This window comes from Mirounga leonina, unplaced genomic scaffold (assembly GCF_011800145.1).
Source record: "Mirounga leonina isolate KUSES-001 unplaced genomic scaffold, KU_Mleo_1.0 Mir_165, whole genome shotgun sequence".
NCBI lineage: Eukaryota > Metazoa > Chordata > Mammalia > Carnivora > Phocidae > Mirounga > Mirounga leonina.
Window position 1 is genome coordinate 6,967,121 of NW_023270415.1, and position 26,222 is coordinate 6,993,342.

At 39.4% G+C, this 26,222-nt stretch overlaps 1 protein-coding gene across 2 annotated transcripts in view; it reads right to left on the bottom strand.

Moving 5' to 3' along the window:
* ATP6V1H (ATPase H+ transporting V1 subunit H) overlaps positions 1–26,222 on the bottom strand; it is a 138,256-nt gene that overhangs the window by 31,912 nt on the left and 80,122 nt on the right. The window contains exons 12-13 of one of the 2 annotated variants that reach the window (XM_035011152.1): positions 18,907–19,008; positions 1,304–1,417 (exon numbers count right to left, since the gene is read on the bottom strand). In XM_035011152.1, coding sequence (XP_034867043.1) covers positions 1,304–1,417; positions 18,907–19,008 — 216 coding nt within the window. Of the gene's footprint in view, positions 1–813; positions 1,418–18,906; positions 19,009–26,222 lie in introns of those variants that run through there. The other variant, XM_035011151.1, reaches the window with a different exon arrangement.

Below are 26,222 nucleotides of genomic sequence, written 5' to 3' on the forward strand. Positions count from 1 at the left end.
GGGGGCTGTCCATGCATTGCACGATGTTTAGCAGCATCCCTGGCCTCTACCCACTTGTACCAGGAGCACCAGCACCCCCCACGGTCTCTGGACAACCAAATATGTCCCCAGACATTGCTTTTCAAGAAGCCGAGCTTCATGGCCCTTCCCCTCTCATGCCCTTTACCTGAAATGCTTACCCCTAATACCTGGGTTGTATGGCTAGCTCCTTATCATTAGTGTCAGCTGTTTTGGCCTACTCAGAGAGGCCTTCTCTACTCATCCTATGTGAAGCTGCACCTACTTCCATCAGATCTACAGCCCAGCATTTCACACAGGGTACAAAGTGCTCAAAAGGTGGTTACTGAAAGAATGCATAAATGTCAGTATTTATGAACAAAAGTGTTTAAGTGGCAACATCATAATATTTCATATATGATGCCAAAGCAGCACTCCTGGATAGTTCCCTATACCATACTGCCTGCATCTTTCAAACGCACGCCTTCCAAGGCACCATTATTTCTTTCCTTTGGAAGTACTGGTGGCGTTATTGTCAGTTACAAGGAATGTGTGTATTTGTTCACTGCGCCTTAACAAAACAGCCCAACCCCAAAGCATCCTTCCAAATGGTGAAGAACAGAGAGGTATGTGAACTGTTCAGTAGAGCACTGGAAGCACTCAACAACCAACCCACAGTGAAAAACAGCCACAGCAAAGGGAATTCTGGTTTGTTCCATCACGGACACAAAAGGCTCACCGTTACATCTAAACAGTCACTCTTCAATTTATCTTGTTTTAAGTGCGTACAAAAAGTCAAATTATTTTTATTCAAAAAATAAAAACAAATGAGAGAAAAACATGACCTCCGTTACTTCAAAGGCAAAAGGCTATAATGAATGAAATGTGAGAGCTGAATCTTAGTTGATCAATCAGTTTTTAGTGTTTTCACATGAACCGGTAAAAAACTGTTCAGGTTAACAATATGCTGAATAGTTAAACCATGCAAAATTGTAAAGCCTCTGATCAATAATCCGACTGGATTCCATTCAACTCCAAAAAAGACGATTCCCTTAAGCCACAAATGTCCTTTTAGTTACTTCTGGAATTGTTTTTGATATGAGTACTTTGAATATACATTTTTTGAGAACATCAATGCAGTTGGTATCACTGCTCTCGATTACTACAATATATTTCTAGATATTTCATCAAAATTGGTGATTTAAAAAACTATCATTCATCAGTGCATTTATCAGAGAACTTTTGGAAGGGGCAAGTGAGAGCTTGCAGATCAGTGTGGGAGAGGAAAGAAAAAGCCAGCACATACCAGTTGTGCACCATGAGTTTCTGCACAGCCAGAAGAGCGTTGTAGCGAACCTGCTGGTCCTCGTGGTGCATGTGGTTCATGACCAGCTGCTTCCCACCAAGCTGTTCAATGACCCTGTGGAACAGAAGCCACTTTGTGAAGATGCTGCAATTCCTTGCTAACTCACGCTGTTAGTCAGCAGAGAGCCCATATACCAAAGTGCCAAGGGGTTTTAAAAAGAAAAGTTACAATATAGGTGAGTAAACCAACACATGTCTTTTTTTGTATCATTTTTCCTGAATCATAGATTTAACATATTCAAGTATTTTCTCTTTTGAATTCCTACTGGGGAATCCAGCTGCTATTCTCATTTCCTAATCCAGGCAAGTATCATCTACCTGGATACCTCACAGACTGTTGTAGTACTCTAGAGTACAGTTTTCTAAGTTGTTGAGTATTAAAACTTTATTACCAGTATTTCTGGCTTGCTTAAAAGCAATATACTAAACACCACCTAATGTCTGTAACAATGTCAGATCGGTATTAAATCCACCAGTTGCCGTGCTGTGAGCGAGGCTCAGATGCAGACAGCAGGGAACACGGTTAAAAACACCTAGTAGAAGTCATGTTAACATCCTGAAAAAGACGATTTATAAGATACCTGCCCTTCGTCATAATGATGCAATATGCCACATGACCTCCTGGCCAGTGAAACAGAGGAGAAAATTCCTACTGTCAAGAGCACCAAGATGACTGACAACTGACACTTCTTTCTATCACTGTGTCCCCTAACGCCCTGAAAAATCCAGTTGTTATAGATGCGAAAGCAAAGCAAAAATACTGATTTGCTTCATGAATAGAAAGAGGTTCTCTGTTCCCTTGCAAGGGTATGGCTGTGGCTAGAGCTGTGGAGGCTCTTAACTCCAGCCCAACAGTGTGGAGTCTCTAGGCCACACTGTCTGGTGAGCACCACCACTCCCGCCACACGATCAGCGATAATGCAGTAGGGCCTGTGGCGGTTGCAGCGGTCTCGAGGATGGGTGGATGGGGGTCAAGAGCGAGAGAGAGGCTTTTATCTGTATACCTTTTTACACTTTATTTTTTTATTTGTTTAATTTAATTTTATTTTATTATGTTATGTTAGTCACCATACAAATACATCATTAGTTTTTGATGATACTTAATTTTTAAAGCATCTTTAAAAAAAAAAAATGTATTGGATTGAGGGGGAAAAGTACAGTATAATTATAATCAAACATCAGTTGAGTGCCTGTCATGTGCCAGGCATTATTTTAACACCAGCTCTGCTCTTTATCGGATAGGTTACATTAAGTCATTTAACCTAGTAAATTCCTTCCTGGCAAATGAGGGGAACAAGGACACCTTCTTTATGGCATTGCCGTGAAGACCAAAGGCCATAAAACCCAAGTCCCTACAATACAGCAAGCCCATGTCTGCTGCTATAATGATGACATTGGTGCTAGTGATGGTGGTAATGAGGACACAAGGGGCCGCTCCCCTTCAATCCATTCTCCTCAAAGCGAACTTTCCAAAAATCTGAATTATCAATTTCCCTGCTTAAAACAATGGCTGACTGGGTCCTTCCCAGTCTGACCTGAGCCACAGTCATATACCTGTGCTCTCTGCACTCTGACTCCCCCGGCCTTCTTTCAGGTCCTTCAGCCACAGGCTCTTGGCACATGCCATTTTCTCTCCCAGAGGCTTTCCCACTTCATATAACATCCCACTTTATATAGCAGATAACTTCTATTCATCTTTCAGATCTTGCCTCAATTGTCACTTCCTCAGAGAAGTCTTCTCTCTGCCCATAGTAATTCCTCAAATATGCCCTTTTCACGGCACTCTGTCTCTTTCCTTCCTTGTACTCATCTGAGTTATAATTTTACACCTGAATGACTTTCTAAACTATTAAGTTTGTCTTCCTCATTATACAAGAAGATCCATGAAGGCCAAACTATGCATGGTGTTGCTTACCCTATGTTCCCAGGGCTCAAGACAGAAAGTCCTCATCAAATATCTATTAACTAGATTATTATATTTTCTTAATATACACCACATTAATAGCAATATCTATTATCATCCAGTTTTTGTCAAAATGACATCATTAAAGGACAAGTAAGCCTTCAAAAAAGATAGGCCTTTATTGTAGCAAAACTGCCTAATGATAACCCTCCCTCAACTGCTATAGCATACTATTACTAGAATCCCAAATAATTAGAATTGCAAACATTTACACAACACTCACTATCTGCCAGTTGTTCACCTTTGCACTTTGCATTATCAACTCTTTCAAGAGTTTTAAGTAGTCTAGGATGGCAATCGGGATTAATGATGGAGAATAGAAATTTTAAAAGAAAAATATACAAATCAGGAGTAACATTCAGGTATAATGTGCCGCCTTCTCACATGTGCTTAGAATCATCCATTGCCACACTAGAAAATATCGATCTGCCTAAGCGGGTGATTTAACTAGATATCAGTTTACCTAACATCTTCATAATCATGTTAATTTTGTGGAGCTGCTGAAACTCATAGGTATACATGTACATACGGAATGATGACAATAATATGGAAATCTCCTTCTGTGTCAGTATCACTGAGATGCCAATTCAATAGATATCAGACACTAAAGTGGATCTGTGAGAGAACATCATATACAGAATTTATAAAGAACTCTAACAACTTTTAATCCCCTTGGGGAATTCTATGTCAAATATTAAAGGATCCAGGGAGGGGAAGGATGATTCGTGTGTACTCTGTAGAATGTGATGGACCACACGGTAGGTCCCTGCCCTACAGAAAAGAAAAAGGTGGTGATGGCATGTCAAGGAAACCACACACACAGACAGGCATGCATTTCCTGCAGTTGGGAGGACAGCAGCCTGGTGCCTAACGGTGGCCCAAGCCTGAGAGGTCATGGTAATCCAGAGCGGTAAAGTAGAGGGAGCTGTGTCAGGATCAGCGGACATTCCCAGAACCTAGGGGTGCACAGAAGTTTGAGTGGCACCATGAGCCAGATGAAACACCACAATGGCTCACCCCAGCCTAGGGGAGCTGCAGTGAATGGCCCAGAAGAGGTCCTTCTAATGAACCCAAAAAGGTACTCCCAAGAGAAATTATCAGCTTCAGACATCTACCAAGGTGGGAGAACATAAAGCAGCCATCAATAACAGTAAGTAAGAAAATCCCTGCTTCTCCCTGTCACCTCCTCCTTCTCCATTCACCAGCCTCAGGAAGACTTAAGGTAACAGTAGGTAAGCTCAGGGAAAAGGAGCCAGGAAGAGAAAGGACTATGGCCCTGCACCTACTGACAGCATCACAGAAAGAAGAGAGAAGTTCTACTTTTGAATAAGTAGCATGAAGGGCTACCAAATGTCTGATTTAAAATGACCATAGGGCTGTGAGGGGAAAAGTAACGTAACCCACCTAGGTTTTCATCCAAAGGCATGAAAAGATTATCATCCCTGAATAAGTTTTAAATGGGTTGGGGGGGGTGGCAAATCTAAAGACATTCTTATTTCACCACAACCTCTTATTCAACCAACCAATCTGGTATTAGTATGTATGAGTTACTTTAGGGGGTTTGGCACAGCTGGCTTCCTACTCCTGCTGGTTAAGGTAATGCCCCTGTCTCCCCCTGCCCGTGCCTATTCCCCTGAGAGGGGACTTCTATGCGTGGCGCGTCTGCAAGCAGGAATCCATGACACACACACATCCACTCTCTCTTTCCTCTTCCACACTGGTTCAGTGCCACCTGGGGCTAACAGGTTCAGTAATAGGAAGGCCATCTGTCTATTATTGAATTTCTCAGGGAAGATTCTATTTTGGCCTCCAACTGTTACCGCCTTTGTCAAGTTTCTCAATAGTCTGGAATTCAGGCAAGTAGGAAGGGAATTATTTATTGGGCCCCATCTGGATCCTCCAACACACGGAAAATACAGCTGATTCTCATTATTTATGGTAGCTGTGTTCTATAAAGTCACCAGGAACACTGATTTAGTGAATACTGAGACTCCTAGGGGAAATACAGGATTATATTCCTGCAAGCCTCTAGTCGTGACATTCCCATCAACCCGAGGATAGACAGCCCTGTTTTACATGTTTCTGTTCAAAGACAACTTAATGTCTGTTGTTGATTTATCAACAATGAACTCACAGCCAACAGCACTATAACTCATGACCGAATGAGGCTTTTATCTAACACATGCACTGCCTCCATAAGGTACATCCTAGCCTTCTTGTGCTCAGAAACACCAGACAGCACTTCAGCACTATGCTGAGGGGCCATTTTACACAGCGAAATCACCAAGAAAAAGCACAAAAATGCAAAAAACATGGCACTAAACAAATCTCAAAAAGGGCACCAGTTTATAGTACAAGAACTAAGACAAGAAGGCAGAGCATCGCCTTGTTTGACTTTAGTTGTGTATCCAGCAACTCAAACTTTCCTCTGCCCTGCATGTGTCAACAAATGATCTCCAAAGTGTTAATATTAATTTGGGGATTATAAATTTTAACAAACAGGTAAATTCACAAATACAGAATCCATAAAAAATGAGGATTAACTGTACATGAATAAATATAATCTCAGAAAGCCACCATCATATGTATAAAATATGATGGATTTAAAAATCAGAGATCACATATCATTTATAACAACAACAATAACAGCATTTTATACATGCCAGGCACAATGCTAAACACTTCATATTTTTTACCTCATGTAATCCTCACAACAAATGTGTTGCCTACCCCTCTATACAGTGGTGCTTTTGACATTTTAAACTCTTGACCCTTATACTATCTTCTCATACCAGCAGCATGTAAATTTTAAAGAATTTTGCTTTTAATAATTTACATTATTATATTTATTCATTAAGCCGTCATTTTCAAACTCCAGAGATTCCAACAGATCTCATAGAGGGATGGACAATCTCCACTCCACTGAAACTCAATGCTCTAAAATGAACAGACATTTCCTGTCTTCTAAATTTAATTGAAACACCAATTACTTTCAGATTATACAGATGTCCAAAATCACTGATGCTTGAAAAAACAGTGAGAAAAGAATCTTCCCAGTTAGTATATTAATACAAAACATCATTAACACAAGACATCATTAAAAAGACAAGGTATTTGGATGATTTAATTTAGAACTAGATCCGAGTACTTTGTTCATAAGCTATTGTCTAACAGGGAAAAACTTGCTAACTGTATACCAAAACAAGCTGAGTCGATAGCATGTTAGGTTTTAGAGACCTGCAGTATTATAATACATGATTAACAAGCTCATTACTGGCAAGAACTTTTAAGGAATGTAGCAGCTGGTGAAACAGAGAAATGTAATTTTAGAGTGAATTTTAAATACCCTAAAAGGCACAGCACTATTTTTGTTTGTTCTAAAGGTCTTTATCCTTCTTAATGTAGCTCTACAGTATAGAATATAGTTACATAAAATATCTTGATAAGGATTCTACTGTTTAGCATTCTATTCATGGCTAATGAAATTATATCACACTATAACATATTATGATTCCACAACATATTGCTAAAAATGGTTAGGTTGCATAAATGATTCCATTTACATGCAAGTAGATACTTGCGTATCTATGAAACAATGAACATGGGGCGCCTGGGTGGCTCAGTAGACTGTTAAGCGTCTGCCTTCGGCTCAGGTCATGATCTCAGGGTCCTGGGATCGAGCCCTGCGTCGGGGTCCCAGCTCTGCTGGAAGCCTGCCTCTCCCTCTCCCCCCCCCCCCCCCCCCCACCGCTTGTGTTCCCTCTCTCGCTGTGTCTCTCTCTGTCAAATAAATAAATAAAATCTTTAAAAAAAAAAGGTCATTAACATTTTTAAAAACAAAACTAATTCAGGAGAATATTTACCAGGCTTCTAAATGGGAAAGTTCTTTCAAAGCATAAAAGTAGTGGAAGAAAACACAAAGGTTTTCGCTGGAATGGAAGTTCCATGAGACAATACTCAGAATGGTGCCCAGCACACAGCAGATATCAAATAAAACATTAATGCCTAGGGCGCCTGGGTGGCTCAGTTGGTTAAGCGACTGCCTTCGGCTCAGGTCATGATCCTGGAGTCCCGGGATCGAGTCCCGCATCGGGCTCCCTGCTCGGCAGGGAGTCTGCTTCTCCCTCTGACCCTCCTCCCTCTCATGCCCTCTGTATCTCATTCTCTCTGTCTCAAATAAATAAATAAAATCTTTAAAAAAAAAACAAAACAAAACATTAATGCCTAGTGAATTAATGAATTTCACCATATGGTAACTGAAACTTACATGATAAAAATTTTATGAATGATATAAGCAGCAAACTTTAAAAATGTCTGTCTCAAATGTAGCAGCTAAATTCCCAATAAGTCATGTAAGTTATCAAAGTACAAATTAAAAGCACCAGATACCAGTTTCCCCTGTGACAGTTTAAAAAGAAATGGTAACACCCATTGCTGCTAAGAAGGTGGTGAAGATGCTATTCTCACATACTGATGCTTGGAGCCTGAAGTCCTCTCTATTTAATAATGTTTTTAAAATCTCAGAAGTACTTACATACTTTCTCTCATTGAATATATTTAAGGGACCAGGAAAAAAGAAAATAATCAGAAATGTTTGCAAAGACGTTCACTCTGTTTTTTATAATAATGAAAAACTGGAAACATACCAAATGGCCACTAATAAGATTTGAGCACAATGGAATACATTTATCTATAGGCAGCATTAATGTCTATTTTTTAAAATTTGTAGATGGGAAATTCCCATGAAAAATGAATAAAAACAGGAGATAAGATAGGAGATATTATATGATCAATATTTTGGAAGGAAAAAAAATGTATGTATAGAGGAAAAAAACCTGAAAATAAATAAACCATTACTTTTACCTCAAAACTACAGTCTTGTTTTTTATTATTCTTTTCTGTATTTTTCAAGTTTTCTATAGTAAGCATGTTATTTTTCATGATAACTCTAACTTAGAAAAGATAAATGAATTCGGTTTGATTGATAAAAAGTTAATGCCAGGGGCGCCTGGATAGCTCAGTCAGTTAAGCGTCTGCCTTCAGCTCAGGTCATAATCCCGGGGTCCTGGGATCGAGCCCCACATTGGGCTCCCTGCTCGGTGCAGAGCCTGCTTCTCCCTTTGCCTCTGCCATTCCCTCCACTTGTGCTCTCTGGCTCTATCTCTCTGTCAAATAAATAAATAAAATCTTAAAAAAAAAAAGAGAGTTAATGCCACTATCAAAACAAGTTATTAATTTTTATTTGTATGTGCTATGCTAGGCTTTGTACAAAGGGAAACAGATATTTACCTCATATAAAAGTGTTCATTTTAAGAGAAGCAGCAGGAATTCTTTTGATAGTTCTTTCTCTCAACATTTATTATGCCCTACTGTGGTAAACGATATGCCTAGTTAGATACAGTTCCTCTTTTTGAGAGCTCATAGTCCAGTTTTGGGGGGAAGAAGGGACATAACGAGGTTATCATATGTACAAGCTGAAAAGGGCTATGTGTGTATACATGTATGTATATATATGTGTGTGTATATACATATATATATACACACACACACCAAACACTAGAAGTACAGAAAATTGGACAGATACTGTGTTTTGTTTTAATGGCAATATACTGATTTGCCAGATTAAAAAGAGAAGAATTTTTGTATCAGTCAGTATTTTTACTTGAAGAGATAGAAACTTGACTACCTATTTAAAAAAGGGTAAGAATTTCCTGAAAGGCCGGGGAGCCAAGCGTGAAGGCTGTCCAGATTGAACGACTGAATCACAAGCAAGCGACCAAATGAGCAGTCCAGCAAGCATGCTACTTGGGCGAGGCACAGAACCTGAAGTTCCCTCTGCTCGTGCCCAGACACCAGGTACTACCGCTTCCCCTCCTCACGGGAGCCCAGCTACAGCTGCTGCCTGAAGGGAATGCCTGCCATACCCACTTCTCTCCACCCTCATTCCTGCGGGAAGTCTGGGGCAGAGAGATCTGATTTGCTGAGCGAGGCCATAAGCATGTGGCTGGAAGCAGAGGAATTTAGGAAAGCACGCTGCTGGCATTTTTATCCTCTACACTGAAAGGGAGCACATGCCGTGGGAATTCCCTGAATATAGGAAGACTGTTTAGATGTTGTACTCCTTAAAAGAAAAAAAAAGATAAACATTCACTATGGTATTCCAGGCAGAGAGGGTTGTGCACCTGCACAAGCCCTAGAAGGGTTTGATGTGGTTCTGAGGTTGCTGCTGCAATGTTCTGCTGCTTGGAATGATCTTCACTACACCATCTGCAGCAGTGAGTTATGCATGCAAAGGGGGCACACTCTCTTCGGGACAACTCTCAGGCACTAGTCACCAAAGTGTGATTTCTGGGTGTTCTGCAGGGCCACAAGTGGTCTTGTGCTTTCCGAGGACAAAGCAATGGAACAGTTTTATTCACATCCCATCATACACATGTGAAAAATAAGATTAATGAGTGGTATTTGTTTCCTGGAATCATATCACAGTCCTAAAGGCTGTGGGTCCTTCACAAGAACTGAACTGGCAAGTACAGTTGACAGGATAAAATTCATTTGGATAGCTTACTTTCATCTTATTTGCATTTATTGAGGACAATTATTAAACTTGCAGTTTAGGGGGAAGTTACCATTCTGTTATGCTCTCCACCTGAATTTACAAAAACAAGTTACTGAATCAAAAAGGGTTTCTTTCAACTACAAAAGGAGTCATGAAAATAACAACAAATATGTAAAACAACAGTGAACAGGACTTCATTTTGAATATCATATGTAAATCCGCATGCCAAGACAAATCTGAGTGTGATGAAAGAGAATGATAGGAAATACAGTATTGCTACCTAAGGATTTATCACCAGCAATACATTCACCTGGAGTCTCCAAAACATTTCTGATATGAAACTTTGTCAACTGATCAATTTTACTGTTTCAGATGGAGAAAGGCACAAAATTCAAAAGGAGACCACATTCTGACACTCCTACTGTGTGATGAGGAGTACAAATCATTCCCAAGAAACCTGTAAAAAGAAAAAAGTCCACCACAAGAACACTATGTTTTTAGAGAAAGCCAAACTTCCTAATTATGTTTAAAACACATGATATCAAAAACATACAGTGGAGAAGAGTACAGTTGAGCCTTGAACAACATGAGGGTGGAGGAGGTGAGGGGCACCAATCCCCCACACAGTTAAAATCCACATATAACTTCGGACTCCCCCATAACTTAACTACTAATAGCCTACTATTGACCAGAAGTCTTACCAGTAACATAGTCAATTAGCACATATTTTGTATGTTACATCATATACTATATTCTTACAATAAAGTAAGCAAAAAAAAGGAAATGTTATTAAGAAAATCATAAGACAAAATACATTTACAGTCCTGTATTATAAAAAATCCACATATAAGAGGACCGACACAGTTCAAACCAGTGTTGTTCAAGGATCAACTTAAATTGCTATCATGCAGGATAGCAGACACTTAACAAATGGACAAAATTACTCATTTAACTGGCTTATCAAATACCTAAACAGTAATTACTATGTGTTGAGTGCTAAGTGTATTACATATGAATTCACTTAGTCCTCACATTTACAGAGGAGGAAACTGAGGCACGGAGAGGCTATATGCCAAGGTCGCACAGTTACCAGGTGGCAGGGCTGGGAGATGAACCTAAGCAGGCAAGTTCAGTCTGTGCACTTAACCACTGTATAATTCTGTACTGATGACTGTGGTGCCCATTAGCTATTAGCACAGGTACTGTGCACATATGGAGGAGATACTCCTGGTATCTCTGGAGGGCATAATGTTGACAAGAAGTTGTTGGATTTGGTACTGACAGAGGACTAGTTATGTGCAGCCGGGAGAGTTAGTGCTACATGGATAAAAAGATTTTACTAACTCAATTGGAACAACAATGTGCCTGCCTACTAATCTTGTTAGTGTTAAAGAAATGCAAGTGTGAATTTGATCAAGTTATAAGAACTGAGTGAAGGAAAACATGGGGGAGCATAAGACTGCCTTTCCAGACAGTAGAAACATGCCATTCTTTTGGCAGGGGGAAGGAACTTACTCAATTTCTTTGCTGGCATTATTTTTCCTCGAGTAGTAGGAAAGGATAATTATTGGTTTCCTCAGTATGTGATGCATAAGACAGCATTTTCAGTGATAATAGCAGTAAAGATCCTTTCCATTATTCTAAGCAACGTAGCAATGTAGTCATCATCTTGAGTAGGTTACAAAATATCAACAAAAACATCGACATTGGGGCACCAGGGTGGCTCGGACAGTTAAGCGTCTGACTTTTGATTTCAGCTCAGGATCGTGAGATCAAGCCCCACATCGGGCTCTGCGCTCAGCTCAGAGTCTGCTTGTCCCTCTCCCTCTGCTCTTCCCCCACTCGCATTCTCTCTCTCTCTCTCTCTCAAATAAATAAATAATCATGGAACACTACATCAAAAACTAATGATGTAATGTATGGTGATTAACGTAATAAAATTTAAAAAAAATAAAATTAAATATTAAAAAAAAAAAAAAAACCACATCCAAAAGCTACAACTGAATTTAAAGAAATACTTTTATATGGCCAAATGCAACCACAAAGTAGACTGGGAATTGTTTTGCCTCTGTCTCACAAGTAGCAACATTCAATTTCCCTGCTTTTACATGGAATGGGCTAGTCAACTTAGTATATGATGAACTGTTAAAGCAGGTTTCAGGGAGAAATCCTTCAAGTCCAAATTGATCTGAATATCCAGAACTATCTACAAGAGGTTTTAAACTGCTGTTGCCATTCCTGCCAACTTATTGTAGTGAGTTAACATTTTTTAAAATTTAGTAGCAATAAAAAATTTAAAAAGACAGTGAATAGAGAACTTGACTTATGCATGACTCAAGCATTCTGTTCTTGATACCTTGGTAAAAGATCACAAACAAAATAATTCCGATAACTGACATGAAAGAGTTATCAGTACTTTAAACTGTAATTAAATTTGAGTATTAATTAATTTTATTAATATTTATTTCAAATTGTGGGTCTGCAAACCCACCAACAATCTATTAAGTTTCAAACACTCCTGTGTAGGAAAATGTGGGAATGACTTTACAGAGAGAATGAGAGTCTTCAAAGGGCTATGTGATAAGGAGAAAATAATTTGAAAATATATTTCAAAGAAGGAGCAGAAGACTGTACAGAAATTAAGTTACTCTGAGATAATACTGGTGAGTGGCTTCAAAAAAGAATGAATATACTGGTCCATGGATCCGCGTAAGCCACTGGAAGGACAAAGAAAAACAGTAGCTTCGCCAGAGTTTCAGGCAGGCAGGCAGGCAGGCTGAATGAATGAATGAATGAACGAACGAACGAACGAATGAATAACAGTTTTAGGAAGTATTTTAGCACTGAGGATTGATGCAGTGTATGATACCAGCGATGTGTAGTCTGGAGAAGTTAAGCATGGTTTCCAAGATAATCCTTAACTGTGGGAGACAGTTGGGAAGGGAGAAAAGAAGGGATGTGGCAGAACTGGATGATGTGAAGGCGTAACAGGCTTCTGATTAGCAGGAGATATGGTGTTTGAAGCACTAGCTGGTTCTTGATGTTGGTAACAAGTCAGTACAGTAGGAAGGTAAGTTCTTAAGCTTTTCACCACTTTTATGATTCTAGAATGAGGACATTTTGTCTAGATTTGCTTTTTCCCTTTCCAAAAGTACTATAAATAAGCCATTATGTAACTATGAAGGACTCACCTATCATCTATCTGTTTTTCATGTCAAACACATCTTAGATGGGCTAGGGACCTTGGTTATTAGCTATATTTATATAAAAGCAAAGTCTGTCTTTGTCTTATCTAAAGAGCTTCAATTTTTCATAATAAAATAGGCTATTTTTAAATGGTATTAATGTTAGTTCTTAATATCAAAGTGTCAAGAACTACAAAAGGTCTTAGCTTTTATCCCACTTGCAAGCTAGCAAATAAAGCTGCCATAGTTTTTTTTTTTTTTTAAGATTTTATTTATTTTTTATTTGAGAGAGAGAGAAACAGCATGAGAGGGGATAGGGTCAGAGGGAGAAGCAGGCTCCCCGCTGAGCCGGGAGCCTGATGTGGGACTCGATCCCAGGACTCTGGGATCATGACCTGAGCCGAAGGCAGTCGCTTAACCAACTGAGCCACCCAGGTGCCCAAAGCTGCCATAGTTTCATGGATGCCTGTAGAAGACACTGAGACTCCTGGGCCAAAGACAAATGATAGTTTGTCAAGGTAATTGCAATAGCAAGAATATTAGAACTTTGTGCTGGTTCCCCAAGCCACAATTTCCAGAGGAAAACATGAAGAGAGTTCAATGAGCCCTGCACACACAATGTGAAAAAGAGGAACCCGGAACTTAAGGAACCCAAATCTCTCCTAATGGACAGTAAGCATCCTGCCCTTTGCTCCCAGGAAGACATCTATTTGAAAAGGACATTCAATGTGCAAGAAGGACAGAAAGCTGAGAGATATCTCCCCACAAATAAAACCTTCATTTCTACATTATTTTGCTTTCTGGCAAGTTTATCTATGAATATATCACTCCACTGGTCACTGTGATTAATCTGGCTGATGCAGGCTGGAATCAAATCCATAGCAATAAAGCACCATGATCTTATCCATGTGCCCCAAGGTCCTGGATCTAACCAGCTGAAAAAATGCCATAGTGTAGTGACCTTTACACTTGGCATTAATCCAAGTACAGATGGATACATAAAGAATGCGGAGATTCTTCCTTGCCCCAAGAAGGAAGTCTAGGGCAATTCTGTCATCTATAACAAATGCTGGCTAGTGAGTTGAGGTTAACTTGAATGTCTTCCAGGGTTAAGGTAGTATCACTGATCACTTCTTTTTGGGAACGCCACTAAATCAGCAAAGGTAGTTCCTTTCATAGAGATCTCCACGTTCACCTGAGGACAATATGGTCTACTGGTAGTGTTTCCTTAAACACTCAACAGGCTTCTTACGACTACTCCTAATGTGTAAGTTACTATGGTTTGGGGAGGGAAGTAAGTTCGTGCCTGGCCTTCATACAGGAAGTACAATACCAAGGATGCTCGTGGCCTCTGGAAAGAAAGTGTTCACAACTGTTGGGCCACCCAAATGAAATCTTCATCAGTGGTGGTGGGGGGGCAGGGGGTAGGGCACACCAGTTGACGGTGCCCTCACTGTGGCTTCCCAGATGGATGGTGAACCTTAAGCGGTTTCAGTTCAGGTCAAATCCCTGAGTCTAGTCCTGGTTTTAGGAAAGAATGACCTATTTGTCTATAGTACCAGATAGGTGATATTTGCTGCCCCATGGAATGGCTAAGAGAGCTCCAGGATGGAGGGTGGGGCAGACATAAAACCTATTGACAGGTATTTTGCTTGGGAGGTGCAAAAGCTATTGTTATCCCTTCTGTTTCCAATAGATTTTTCAATAGGTTAAAGGGAATGGCCATCAAATTGTGGCAGCACTCTCTGGAGGTAGACGACAGCAGTCAATTAAACATTAAGTGTCCAACAGTTGAGAGATCTCCGTGTTTTCCTTCATGAGGAAAGCTATAGGGACAATTCATTGAAAAACAAAGATCATTAATATTCTCCCTCTCTTGTGTCTCTATTTTTGTCTTTGTAGGTGCTAAAGTTGTAACCCTTCCACTGCTACAAAATCAGTATGTCCCAGTCCAGCAGCTATAACTTCACCTATTTTATAGTCATTGACTAAATGTATCCAGACCTTTGGTCTAGAAGGGTCAGTTGACAAGAAGGGCAAGAGCAATGCTATAAAACTTGCAGAGATGGGCTATGGGAGTGATGCTTGCAAGATGGCGGAATAAGACATCCTTCACACGTATCTCCCCTCTTCAACAGCAATAATTTAGTATCCATCCATGGAAAAGTGCCTTCCTGGGAACTCTGAGATCCAGGTAGGGGACTGTGAAACCCTGGTGCACTCTCCAACTGAGGAAAGACATTTTGAGATGGCAGAATCACACCCAGGCAGCTGATTCACTGACTGTGGTCCTGGCTACAGACCCGGACACAGCTCTAGAACGCTGAGAATTCTGCTACCATCCCATTGGTTTTGGTTCTACCACCAACAAAATAAGCCAAGGGACCTTGGAGGAGTCACACCTACCCATCCATCAGCTAATAGGCACACAGACCTCGGTCCCAGTTGTGTGGACCCTGAAATAGCCCTTGAACAGGCTCCAGCCTCTCTCTGCTGAGGTCTGGGAGTCCCACCCTTACCCAGGAGGTAAGCCTGACAAATGCTGTCAAACTGCAGATTCTGAAAGGGCCCTGTAACTGGTCTCCAGCTCATTCTGGCCAGTCCTCACACATTCTTGCTGGCAAAGAGACCCAGCAGGAGACTTCTGGTTGCACCCTTATACATTCTGAAGGGTCCTATGTGTGGCTCTAGCTCCATCACAGAAGGCCTGCCAGCAGGCCAACCAGCTTCAGGGACCCAGCAGGAGACACTCTGACAATACTCCCAGAGATGCTAGAAATGGCCCTATACTCAGCTCCATCCCTTCCCAGCCAGTCCATGAGCAGTACTGCTGACCCAGAAAACCAGTGGGAGACACTCCCATCTGCACCCCAGAGATCCTGAAAGGGTCCTATATTTGGTTCAATTCCCTCCCAAGCTGTAGTCACAAGCAGTCCTCCAACATAGGGATTTGGTGGGGGACATTCACATCTGTGCCTCAGGAGATCTTGAAATGATCCTATACTCGGCTTCAGTTCCTCCAGCCAAAGTCAGGGAGCAGTTCTACCCACCCAGGGACCTGTGGCACAAATACCCATCTGTGCCTCCAAATATGCAGACTTCAGTTGTGGCCGGGATACCTGAAACAGCCCTGGAACTTGGTTCCAGCTCCTCTCCGCCATGGCCCAGGGCCTATCCTGCCCACCCAGGGATCCATCAGTGACCAAGCAGCAGTCCTCCCTGGGACCTGGTAGGAGCTACACCCACCCATACACCTGGTAAGGGGACAGCTAAGGACACAACTGTGGAGCCTGATACAGACCCTTGTCCCAGCATCACCCTGCTGAACAAGGTACTGGAGGCAGTCCCGGCCATCTGAAGACCAGACAGGAAACATGCCTACCTAAGACCGCAGTAACAAACCTGCCAACTATGGACACCACTGCAGACTCGTAACTGTGCATAACCCACTCCAACCTGGCATGAATGTAATTCCAGAGGTAATGTCATCCATTAGCCCAGGCGACAGAGAAGAGGTCATTATCTGCTGAAAATGGCCTTAAAGACTGGAAAAGGTATTTACTTCTTCAAAGGCACAGACGTCGATGCAAGGTTACACAGACCCCAAAGAATCAGGTAAATATAATACTACCAAAGGAAAATTAATAAAGCTCCAGGAACCAATCCCAAAAAAACATATATCTAAAATTTCCCTAACAAAGGATCAAAATTGATCCTTTACAGAAACTTAAGGAAATGAAAGAGAACACAGAGAGACAACTGAACTAAATTAGAAAAACAACACATGAACAAAATGACAAGAAAGATAAATAAATAGAACCAAACAGAAATCTTGGAGCTGAAGAATACAATGACAGAACTAAAAAATGCAATAGAGAGCTTGAACACACAGACTTATGTTATGTACCTGCTGTATCTGTGCCATCTGCTTCTGAAGTGCACCCAGAATAAAGTTCTATGTGAGACCAGTAACGAAGGTTTGCTGGGTCAGAATGAAAACATCCTGCAGTTCAAACACTGAGTGATTCAGGAGCTACACTCAAGGATTTTCTGTTTTTCCTGAAGTAGGTACCAATATGGAAACTGAGTAGTTTCCCATATGGCATTTGCCTAATGTTCTCTCATTTACCTTCCAGAAGAGATGCATTTTCCACATTTACCCATCATATGGAGTTCAGAGATGTTCATGCTCATTATTCTCACCCAAAAGAAGTGCAAGAGAAACTCTCCAAAGGGACATGAATGACAACCTCTTCTCATCTCTGAGACCAAAGGTAGGCTGCCCCTTACCCACCCCAAGCCTACTCCATATAGCAGTGTCAACCCTGACAACTCAGTATGTAATCCATGCGATATGCCACAGCCCTGGCAAATTCTGCTCAGATGAAACTGTCATAATTTTGGAAGTGAAGTTTACCAAGGTCCACCAATAAAAAGCAGTCTGAGTTGCTATAAATAAATCAGATCTAGAACAAACAAGGTGAAGATCAAAAATAATATAGTCCATAGACACTTGGAGAGAAAAGATAAACTGCTTGAAGAGATGCATCTCCATCCAGTCACTGACATGATGTTTTATAATGTTTAAATATTTATACCCTATAAGAAGAAGAGGAAGTTATGAAGTAATTGTGGAATGTTAAAGTTTCCAATTACTTCTGTGGCTCTGCCAATTTTTGCTCACATTCTAAGATGTTCTGGGCTTACTTGACACTATTTTATGATAAGTAAGATAAATACTGTCATGTCTTCCTTATACTTTGATGAATATAAAATATCCACATTAGTAATAATAAAAGTAGCTAATACTTATTGAGTACTTGCTATGTACCTCCTGGCACTACTCTGATCATTGTACTAGGTTAATTTAATCCTCACATCAGCCTCATGAGAAAGAAATATGACTACTGTCCCAATTTTATAGATTAGAAAACCAACTAGCAAGTGAAATAGCAACAATTCACACCAAGGCACTATGCATTTCTGCTTTTCCAAATAACAAAAAACAGCCCTCTTATACCATTTAATGTTTTCTCTCTTGATACAATATTGGTACCCTGATTTCTTATTTTTCCCAAAAAAAGCCTAACTTTTCATTGTTAATGTATTTAAATGATTTTAAACTATGTGGCTAGCATCACCATGTCTGTAAAGTCTTATCTGTCTCATCCCACAAGGAATTCCTCTCTTTTCAATACTCTGAAATACATAATTCTATTACTATACATCTAGTATAACTTTACTTTACAGGTATTATATTTTCTTTAATACTGTGAATCTAAGATCCCTCTCTCTCTGCCCCTTCTCCCCCCATGCGCACATGTCCACTTGCTCTCTCTCTCTCTGAAATTAATAAGTAAATCTTTAAAAAATAATAACAACGGGGCGCCTGGGTGGCTCTGTCAGTTGGGCGTCTGCCTTTGGCTCACGTTGTGGTCTCCAGGGATCATCATCTCAAGCAGGGAGCCTGCTTCTCCCTCTCCCTCTGCCCCCCACCAGCTTGTACTCGATTTCTCTCTCTCTCTCTCTCTCTCTCTCTCAATAAAATCTTTTTAAAAAATTAAAAATAATAATAATAATGTTTCATCATCTCTGTAACTACTAGTAGTCAAAAAATAACCAGCACTCACAAAATGGCTACTGAATTAAAATCATACAAACCAAAGAAAATCCTGAACGTGAAATTTCTAATGTGGTCTCTGCTGGCCACTACACCATAGTATTATACTGATACTTTTATACTGCCCATTTTTAATTAGGTTTATTATAATTCCCTATATTATGGGCATCTTGATTTCACTTACTCCATTAGTTCCTCTGCTAAACTACTTTTCCCTTACCGTTTGCCTCGTGGATAATGCCGCACATATTCTCCAACATCATGAGCAGCAACAGCTAAGACTTGTGGATCATCCGACACCTCCAGAAGTTTTGTCAAAATTCTGAAATAAATTTAATCCAAAGAGAGACTGATTTCTAGTTGTTCTACAGGGCACAACAGAGCACAGCATATTTGCAGGTATCTCCTGAAAATAGACAGTTACAAATATATTTTCTATAGATATTACTATTACACATAATATATTACATATGACTTAGCGGTTTTCAAATCTTTACATATATATACCAGGTTATTTTCAGATTCATAATGTATACCACAAACAATTCCCAAAATATCAGTAACTCCCTTTCCTGCTCTCTCAAAAAAGACAGCTAGGGTGGGAGTTAATGTTATTTTAATATACAATTACCAATGAATCCTTGCGAATTATATTTTGAAGATTAATCATTTGTAAGCCTTTTGTCAGTATTAAAAAGAAGTTACTTTAAGCTGTGATCAATATGGACCATGAGCCCTGAGCACACACATTCCCCACCCCCTCTCCCCCCCGCCACTCCAAGTCTCAGGAAGAACTTGAACCTGAACTTCACAAGTAAAACAATGCAAAACAGCAAGTGAATGTTTCTTTTCTTTTTTTTTTATTTTATTATGTTATGTTAGTCACCATACATCATTAGTTTTTGATGTAGTGATCCACGATTCATTGTGTCCGTATAACACCCAGTGCTCCATGCAGTATGTGCCCTCCTTAATATCCATCACCGGCTAACCCATCCCCCCACCCCCCTCCCCTCTAAAACCCTGTTTGTTTCTCAGAGTCCATAGTCTCTCATGGTTCATCTCTCCCTCTGACTCCCCCCCCTTCATTTTTCCCTTCCTTCTCCTAATGTCCTCCATGCTATTCCTTATGTTCTGCAAATAAGTGAAACCATATGATAATTGACTTTTTCTGCTTAACTTATTTCACTTCGCATAATCTCCTCCAGTTCCATCCATGTTGATGTAAAAGTTGGGTATTCATCCTTTCTGATGGCTGAGTAATATTCCATTGTATATATGGACCAAATCTTCTTTATCCATTCATCTGTCGAAGGGCATCTTGGCTCTTTCCACAGTTTGGCTATTGCGGACATTGCAGCTATGAACATTGGGGTGCATATGGCCTTTCTTTTCACTACATCTGTGTCTTTGGGGTAAATACCTAGTAGTGCAATTGCTGGGTCATGGGGTAGCTCTATTTTTAATTTTTTGAGGAACCTCCACACTTTTCCAAAGTGGCTGTACCAACGTACATTCCCACCAACAGTGTAAAAGGATTCCCCTTTCTCCACAACCTATCCAACATTTGTTGCTTCTTGCCTTGTCAATTTTGGCCATTCTAACTGGTGGAAGGTGGTATCTCAGTGTGGTTTCGATTTGGATTTCCCTGATGGGTAATGATGATGAACATTTTTTCATATGTCTGTTAGCCATTTGTATGTCTTCTTTGAAGAAGTGTCTGTTCATGTCTTCTGCCCATTTTTTGACTTGATTATTTGTTTTTTGGGTGTTGAGTTTGAGAAGTTCTTTATAGATCTGTTTCTGAGAAGATGGGTGCCCAAATTCACAATCCTGCCTCCCTGCTGTCCTTTCTCCACGGCAACCACACAGGCCAAGTGAAACTACTGCAGGAGTTGGATGGTGCTTCTGAGAACAGGAGCCAACCAGACACAGAGAAGGCTCCCCTCAGCTGGGAGCTGGAGCCTTGACCACAGATTTCTGCCTCCTCAAGGACCTCCAGGGAGAGGGCTCATCTCACCCAGTGACGCATGTGTCCTCAGGAGTGAAGGAAAAGGGGAGACTGCAATACCTAGAATCCAATCCCCTGGGAGAGAGTGCCTTCAGCATGAGTGTGAGGGGAGATCACTCAAGGAACAGATCATTCCTGTGTTATTTAAACTGCTCAAGAGCACAGAAACAGAAAGAAAACTCAACTCATTCCACAAACAGAACATAACTGGGATAACCAATCAGAATGAGTAATTATTTTAATGGCCAGGCAGAAGACTAACATACTAAAAAAAAACTGCTTTCTAATATGCCAGCAATAGCCACTCACTTAGACACAGATATATGAAAACCTTACAGAATTATCTAATTGAACCAGTAGAATACTGAGAGAATATCTTTTCAGTTCTCAGCTCAAATATCACCTCTTGCTTAAGAGCCTCTGATCCCAAGATAATACCCTCCCCCCTCATCATTTTCTATGCCCATTTCCTGATTCATTTTTCTTCACATGACTCATCACCACCAGCCACAGTATTATGTAGTTTCTTGACTGTTTAGTCTGTCTCTCCCAAATACAATGTAAGCTTAATGATAATAAGAACTTAATTTTATTTGCCATTGTGTCTGCAACACCTAGAACAGTACTGACCATACAACCGATGCTCAATAAACACTTGCTGGAAAAAATGAATACACAATTTAAGTATAAAATGGTGATGTCGCCAATTGGGAAAAACAATGTGACAGCTCCTAATGGAATTTAAAATGCACAGACCCTTTGATCCAGCAATTCTACTTCTAAGAATCTAACCTACAGAAATATCTTCAGATTTCCACAAAAATATCTATGTACATTAGCTTAAAAAAATGACTAAGAGAAAAGGTTAGAGGGTGGAGGCCACGTGCAAGAGTTAGGCTTTTCCCTCCATTTCTTCTTCCATGCTGGTGGCACCTGCTTTGTCCTCTATAACACCAACTACATCATGTACAAAGCAGTATCACATTCACCATTTTATCGAACCCCTACAACTAGGATTATTGGTTCTTCCTATTTTACAGACAGGTAACACCAGAGGCCCAGTGAAACAAAGTGGCCCAATACAAAAAAAAAAAAATAGAATTCAGATTTTAAAAAATAATAAAACTAAGTCATTTTAACAGACCCCAAGCCATAGTAAGTGAAAAAGACAAGTCACAGACTAACATATTTAGATGGGACATGTATAAATAACTCTATATAGATGTAGGTACGGGTATGTCTAGGAATGAAAGAACACTGGAGAGTATATCACCTAACTCTGGTTACCACTCAGGAAGACTTTGAGAGAGAACAGCAGTGAAGAAACCTTTTCACTTTACTTCTGTATGCCTTCAAGAGTACTTGAATGCTTGGCCCAGGCTATTCGATATAACTTAGAATTCAAAAATTCAGCACACATATTTTTTTTAAAGTTACTTAATTTTACTAAGATGCTCAAGAGGTTACTATCCCTTAGAATTGCTAATTTTATTTATTTGTTTATTTAAATTCAATTAGCCAACATAAAGTACATCATTAGTTTCGCATGTAGTGTTCAATAATTCATCAGTTGCACATAACACCCAGTGCTCATCACATCACATGCCCTCCTTAATGCCCATCACCCAATTACCCCATCTCCCCTCCCCTCCAGCAACCCTCAGTTTGTTTCCTATAGTTAAGAGTCTCTCATGGTTTGTCTCCCTCTCTGATGACTTCCCATTCAGTTTTCCCTCCCTTCCCCTATGATCCTCTGTGATGTTTCTTATATTCCATGTGTGAGTGAAACCATATGAGTGAAAGAAACCATTCTTTCTCTCATTGACTTATTTTGTTCAGCATAATACCCTCCAGCTCCATCCACATCGATGTAAATGGTTAAGTATTCATCCTTTCTGATGGCTGAGTAATATTCCATTGTGTGTGTGTGTGTGTGTATACATACATGACATCTTCTTTATCCATTCATCTGTGGATGGATATCACTTGGCATCAGGGAAATACAAATCAAAACCACAATGAGATACCACCTCACTCAGTCAGAATGGCTAAAATTGACAAGTCAGGAAACAAGTGTTGTCGAGGATGTGGAGGGAACTGGGAATGCGAGCTGGCACAGCCACTCTGGAAAACAGTATGGAGGTTCCTCAAGAAGTTAAAAATAGAGCTACCCTATGACCCAGCAATTGCACTACTAGGTATTTACCCCAAAGATACAAATGTATTGATCCAAAGGGGCACCTGTACCCCAATGTCCACAACAGCCAAACTACAGAATTGCAAATTTAAAGTTTAAAATTTAAATTTAAAATATTTAACATAAAAAAATTTTTGAAACCATTTAATTATCTATTTGCATACAAACTATTCAATTACAAAATACAAATCTTATTTCTTAAGATCTATACTGGAAAACAACTTGAATCACAATGATCTTTGCTCATATCATTTGCATTAAAACAAATACTTAAATACTTAAAATACTAAAAATAAATAAAACTCTACTTTGTTCAAAATCTGTGCAAGTCTATGAAGCTTGTGTACTTTAGTTTCTGTAGCCCATTTATTTGGTAACATCTCCTAAGAGTGTGGTTCAACATTTCTCTGCCTACCTTTTTCTATCATCATCTCAGCATGTCAAATATCTAACTCTATATAAACAACAGGAAACACTGATAAAAAACCTAACTGTTAATCAGGGAATTTATTTCATTAGGAAGTAATTACATGCCTTTTATCTTCCAGACTAACTGAGATACCTGCACTTGCAAATAATTGAAAAGATGAGGATTTAGTATACACATAAAGGTTCCAAACTTGGTGTAAATACATACCTCACAACAAGAACCCATAAATGAGGAAATGAGACCCAGAGAAGTTACATCATCTGCCTACAGACACAACAAATATTGAAACAGATTTGAATCAATACCTGTTGACTCTAGTCCACGCTAAGCACAACTGCACCATGATGGCAATTCATTCAACTCAAGCACATGAAAATCCACAAAGAAAAAGCAAGACATATATTCAATCTCCCATACATTTTTTTTTTATTTCAAACTTGCTCTTTTTAAAAAGCCAACTTGCAAAGTATTCTAAAATTATGTTTAATTCAACTGAAACATTTTAATAATTTCAAAAGATTAAAGTACTTTGATGTTATTTTTATTATTTTGAAATTTTATTACGATATCATTTTAGGAAATAAGAAAATATTGACATAAGTTTCCTTAAAAGCATAACAGAATATTTGTTCTGAATACCTGAAACCAGAAGCCAGCAAATTATAGCTGAAGTCCAAACCCAGCAACTTCCTGTTTTTGTACATAAAGTTTTATTGGAACACAATCACACTCATTAGTTTACACACTGTCTACAGTTGCCTTAGCACTACAGTACCAAGTTCAGTAACTGTGACAGAGACCGAATGGCTCACAAAGCCTCCACTGTTTACTTTCTGGGCCTTTACAGAAAAAGTTTGCCAATGCCTGCTTTAAACCACATTCAATGACCTGAGCCATTCTCCATATGGCTGAGACCCTTGATACTCAAAATATGCTCTGCAAACCTGCAGCATTGGTATCAGCTTAGAAATGCTGAATCACAGACCCAACCCTGGACCTGAGCTAGAATATGCATTTTAACAAGATCTCCATTAACATCTGAAAAATATAGGCTTAGACTCAAAAAAATGGTGAAGGAATTACAGAGAGTTTCTAATCAAATCTAGAAAATACAGAAATGATTTTAATGGCTATCCCTTAGGGCCATTTAGCCTACTGAATATGTTCATCAACAATGAAAATATTTTTGTATTATTATCTGTAAATTGAGCATGCTTTCCATTTCTATATTCAAGTCATCAATGAAAATTTTCAAAAGAATAGGTTCAAAACAAGAGATTCTGTGGTAAGCAAAGAAGAGCTCCCTCCAACTCATCTTTGAATATAGTTGTTAAGTCAACAATAGATTCATCAATCAAAAGCCAAATCTCTATCACCACATTAACCACAAGCTGAGATTCCGCCAGACACTCCAATGAGATCAAGACAGCAACACATCACAGCTTTGGAGTTAGACCAAATGTGAAATCTGACTCTGACATTTGCTAGAAATATAATCTTGGAAAGTGTCTATTCAAATCCAAAATAGAATTTATATTATTATTCTGACTGATCACTCCACTACTTTGCTCTTGTTCTCTTTCACAATGTTCCTCCTCTGTTTTAAAAACTTGTTTGCTCCCTCAGCTTTTGCTTTTCTCTGAATTATCATCTGCATGGGGTTTCTTATATTTCAGAATATTTCCTTATTCAAACTACTCAGAACTGTTTGTGTCAACTGGCCACTTAAGTTTAATAGTAAAAGACTGGTTAATTATAACAATACATCATAAAACCTTCAGAAGGAAGGAGAATGTTTTGTGGACCATTTGGGGGGGGGGGGGTGTGTGTGTGTGTGTGTGTGTGTGTGTGTGTGTGTGTGTTAGTTTTAAGTTATTAGTTTTTAAAATCAGTACTTTTTAATGGAAACAACTTGACCAAAAATCTGTCACAGAATTTTGAGACCCATTAAAACAAAAGTTAAATGAGAAAAAAAAAATACATACTTATTTCAAAATTATAACATACAAGATTGCAAAGTACTTTCTGTATACTATCAGACTAAAGTTGATAAAGGAAAAATGAACTTACATTGTATACTTGCTAAGTTTGGAATTACCTGGAAAAACAGGTCAGAGTCTGATGTAAGTACAGTTCTCCTCAGATAAAAAGAAGGCTAGTATTCACTGTTTTTTTAATAACAGAATAAAGATTTCTTCTCTATCTATTTTATCAGCTAGTTTGAAGGGCAGTACTAGCATGCCCCTTCTTGCCAATCATCCCCATACAGGTAACTTATAAGAATGGAAACTAAGGGGGTGCCTGATTTCAGCTCAGGTCATGATACGACGGTCATGAGATCGAGCCCCACATCAGGCTCCACACTCAACATGGAGTCTGCTTGTCCCTCTTCTTGTGCTCCTCCCCGCACCTTGCTCACATACATGCACTCACTCTTTCTTTCTGTAAAATAAATAAACAAAATCTTAAAAAAAGAATGGAAACTAAGAACAAACAATGACTACAAATTTCTCTAAAACTGAAGTGCTACATGTCATTGCTTCTGGTTATTTAAAAAAATCACAAAAGCTCATAAGAAGGTAAAGAACAATTTGAAGGAACCATAAAATTTAAAACCTAATGACAGAAAACAGAACATGCACTTCAAAAGGCTCTTTAAGTGTATCATAATAAAAATACATGTAATGCTTTAGTAATAATTTGTTAAAAAAAAAAAAAGCTCCCCTGTTATATTCAAGTTTTCCAAAAACTAGATTTAAAAGGCATTATTCAAGCTCATTTTGTTGTTGTTAAAAACTCAAAGTAGCACAACAATGCTGAAAAGATAATCCACTTTTCCCCCTATATATTCTCCATCAGTCCAGCCAACATCTATCAACCACTCACTTTGGTTTGCCA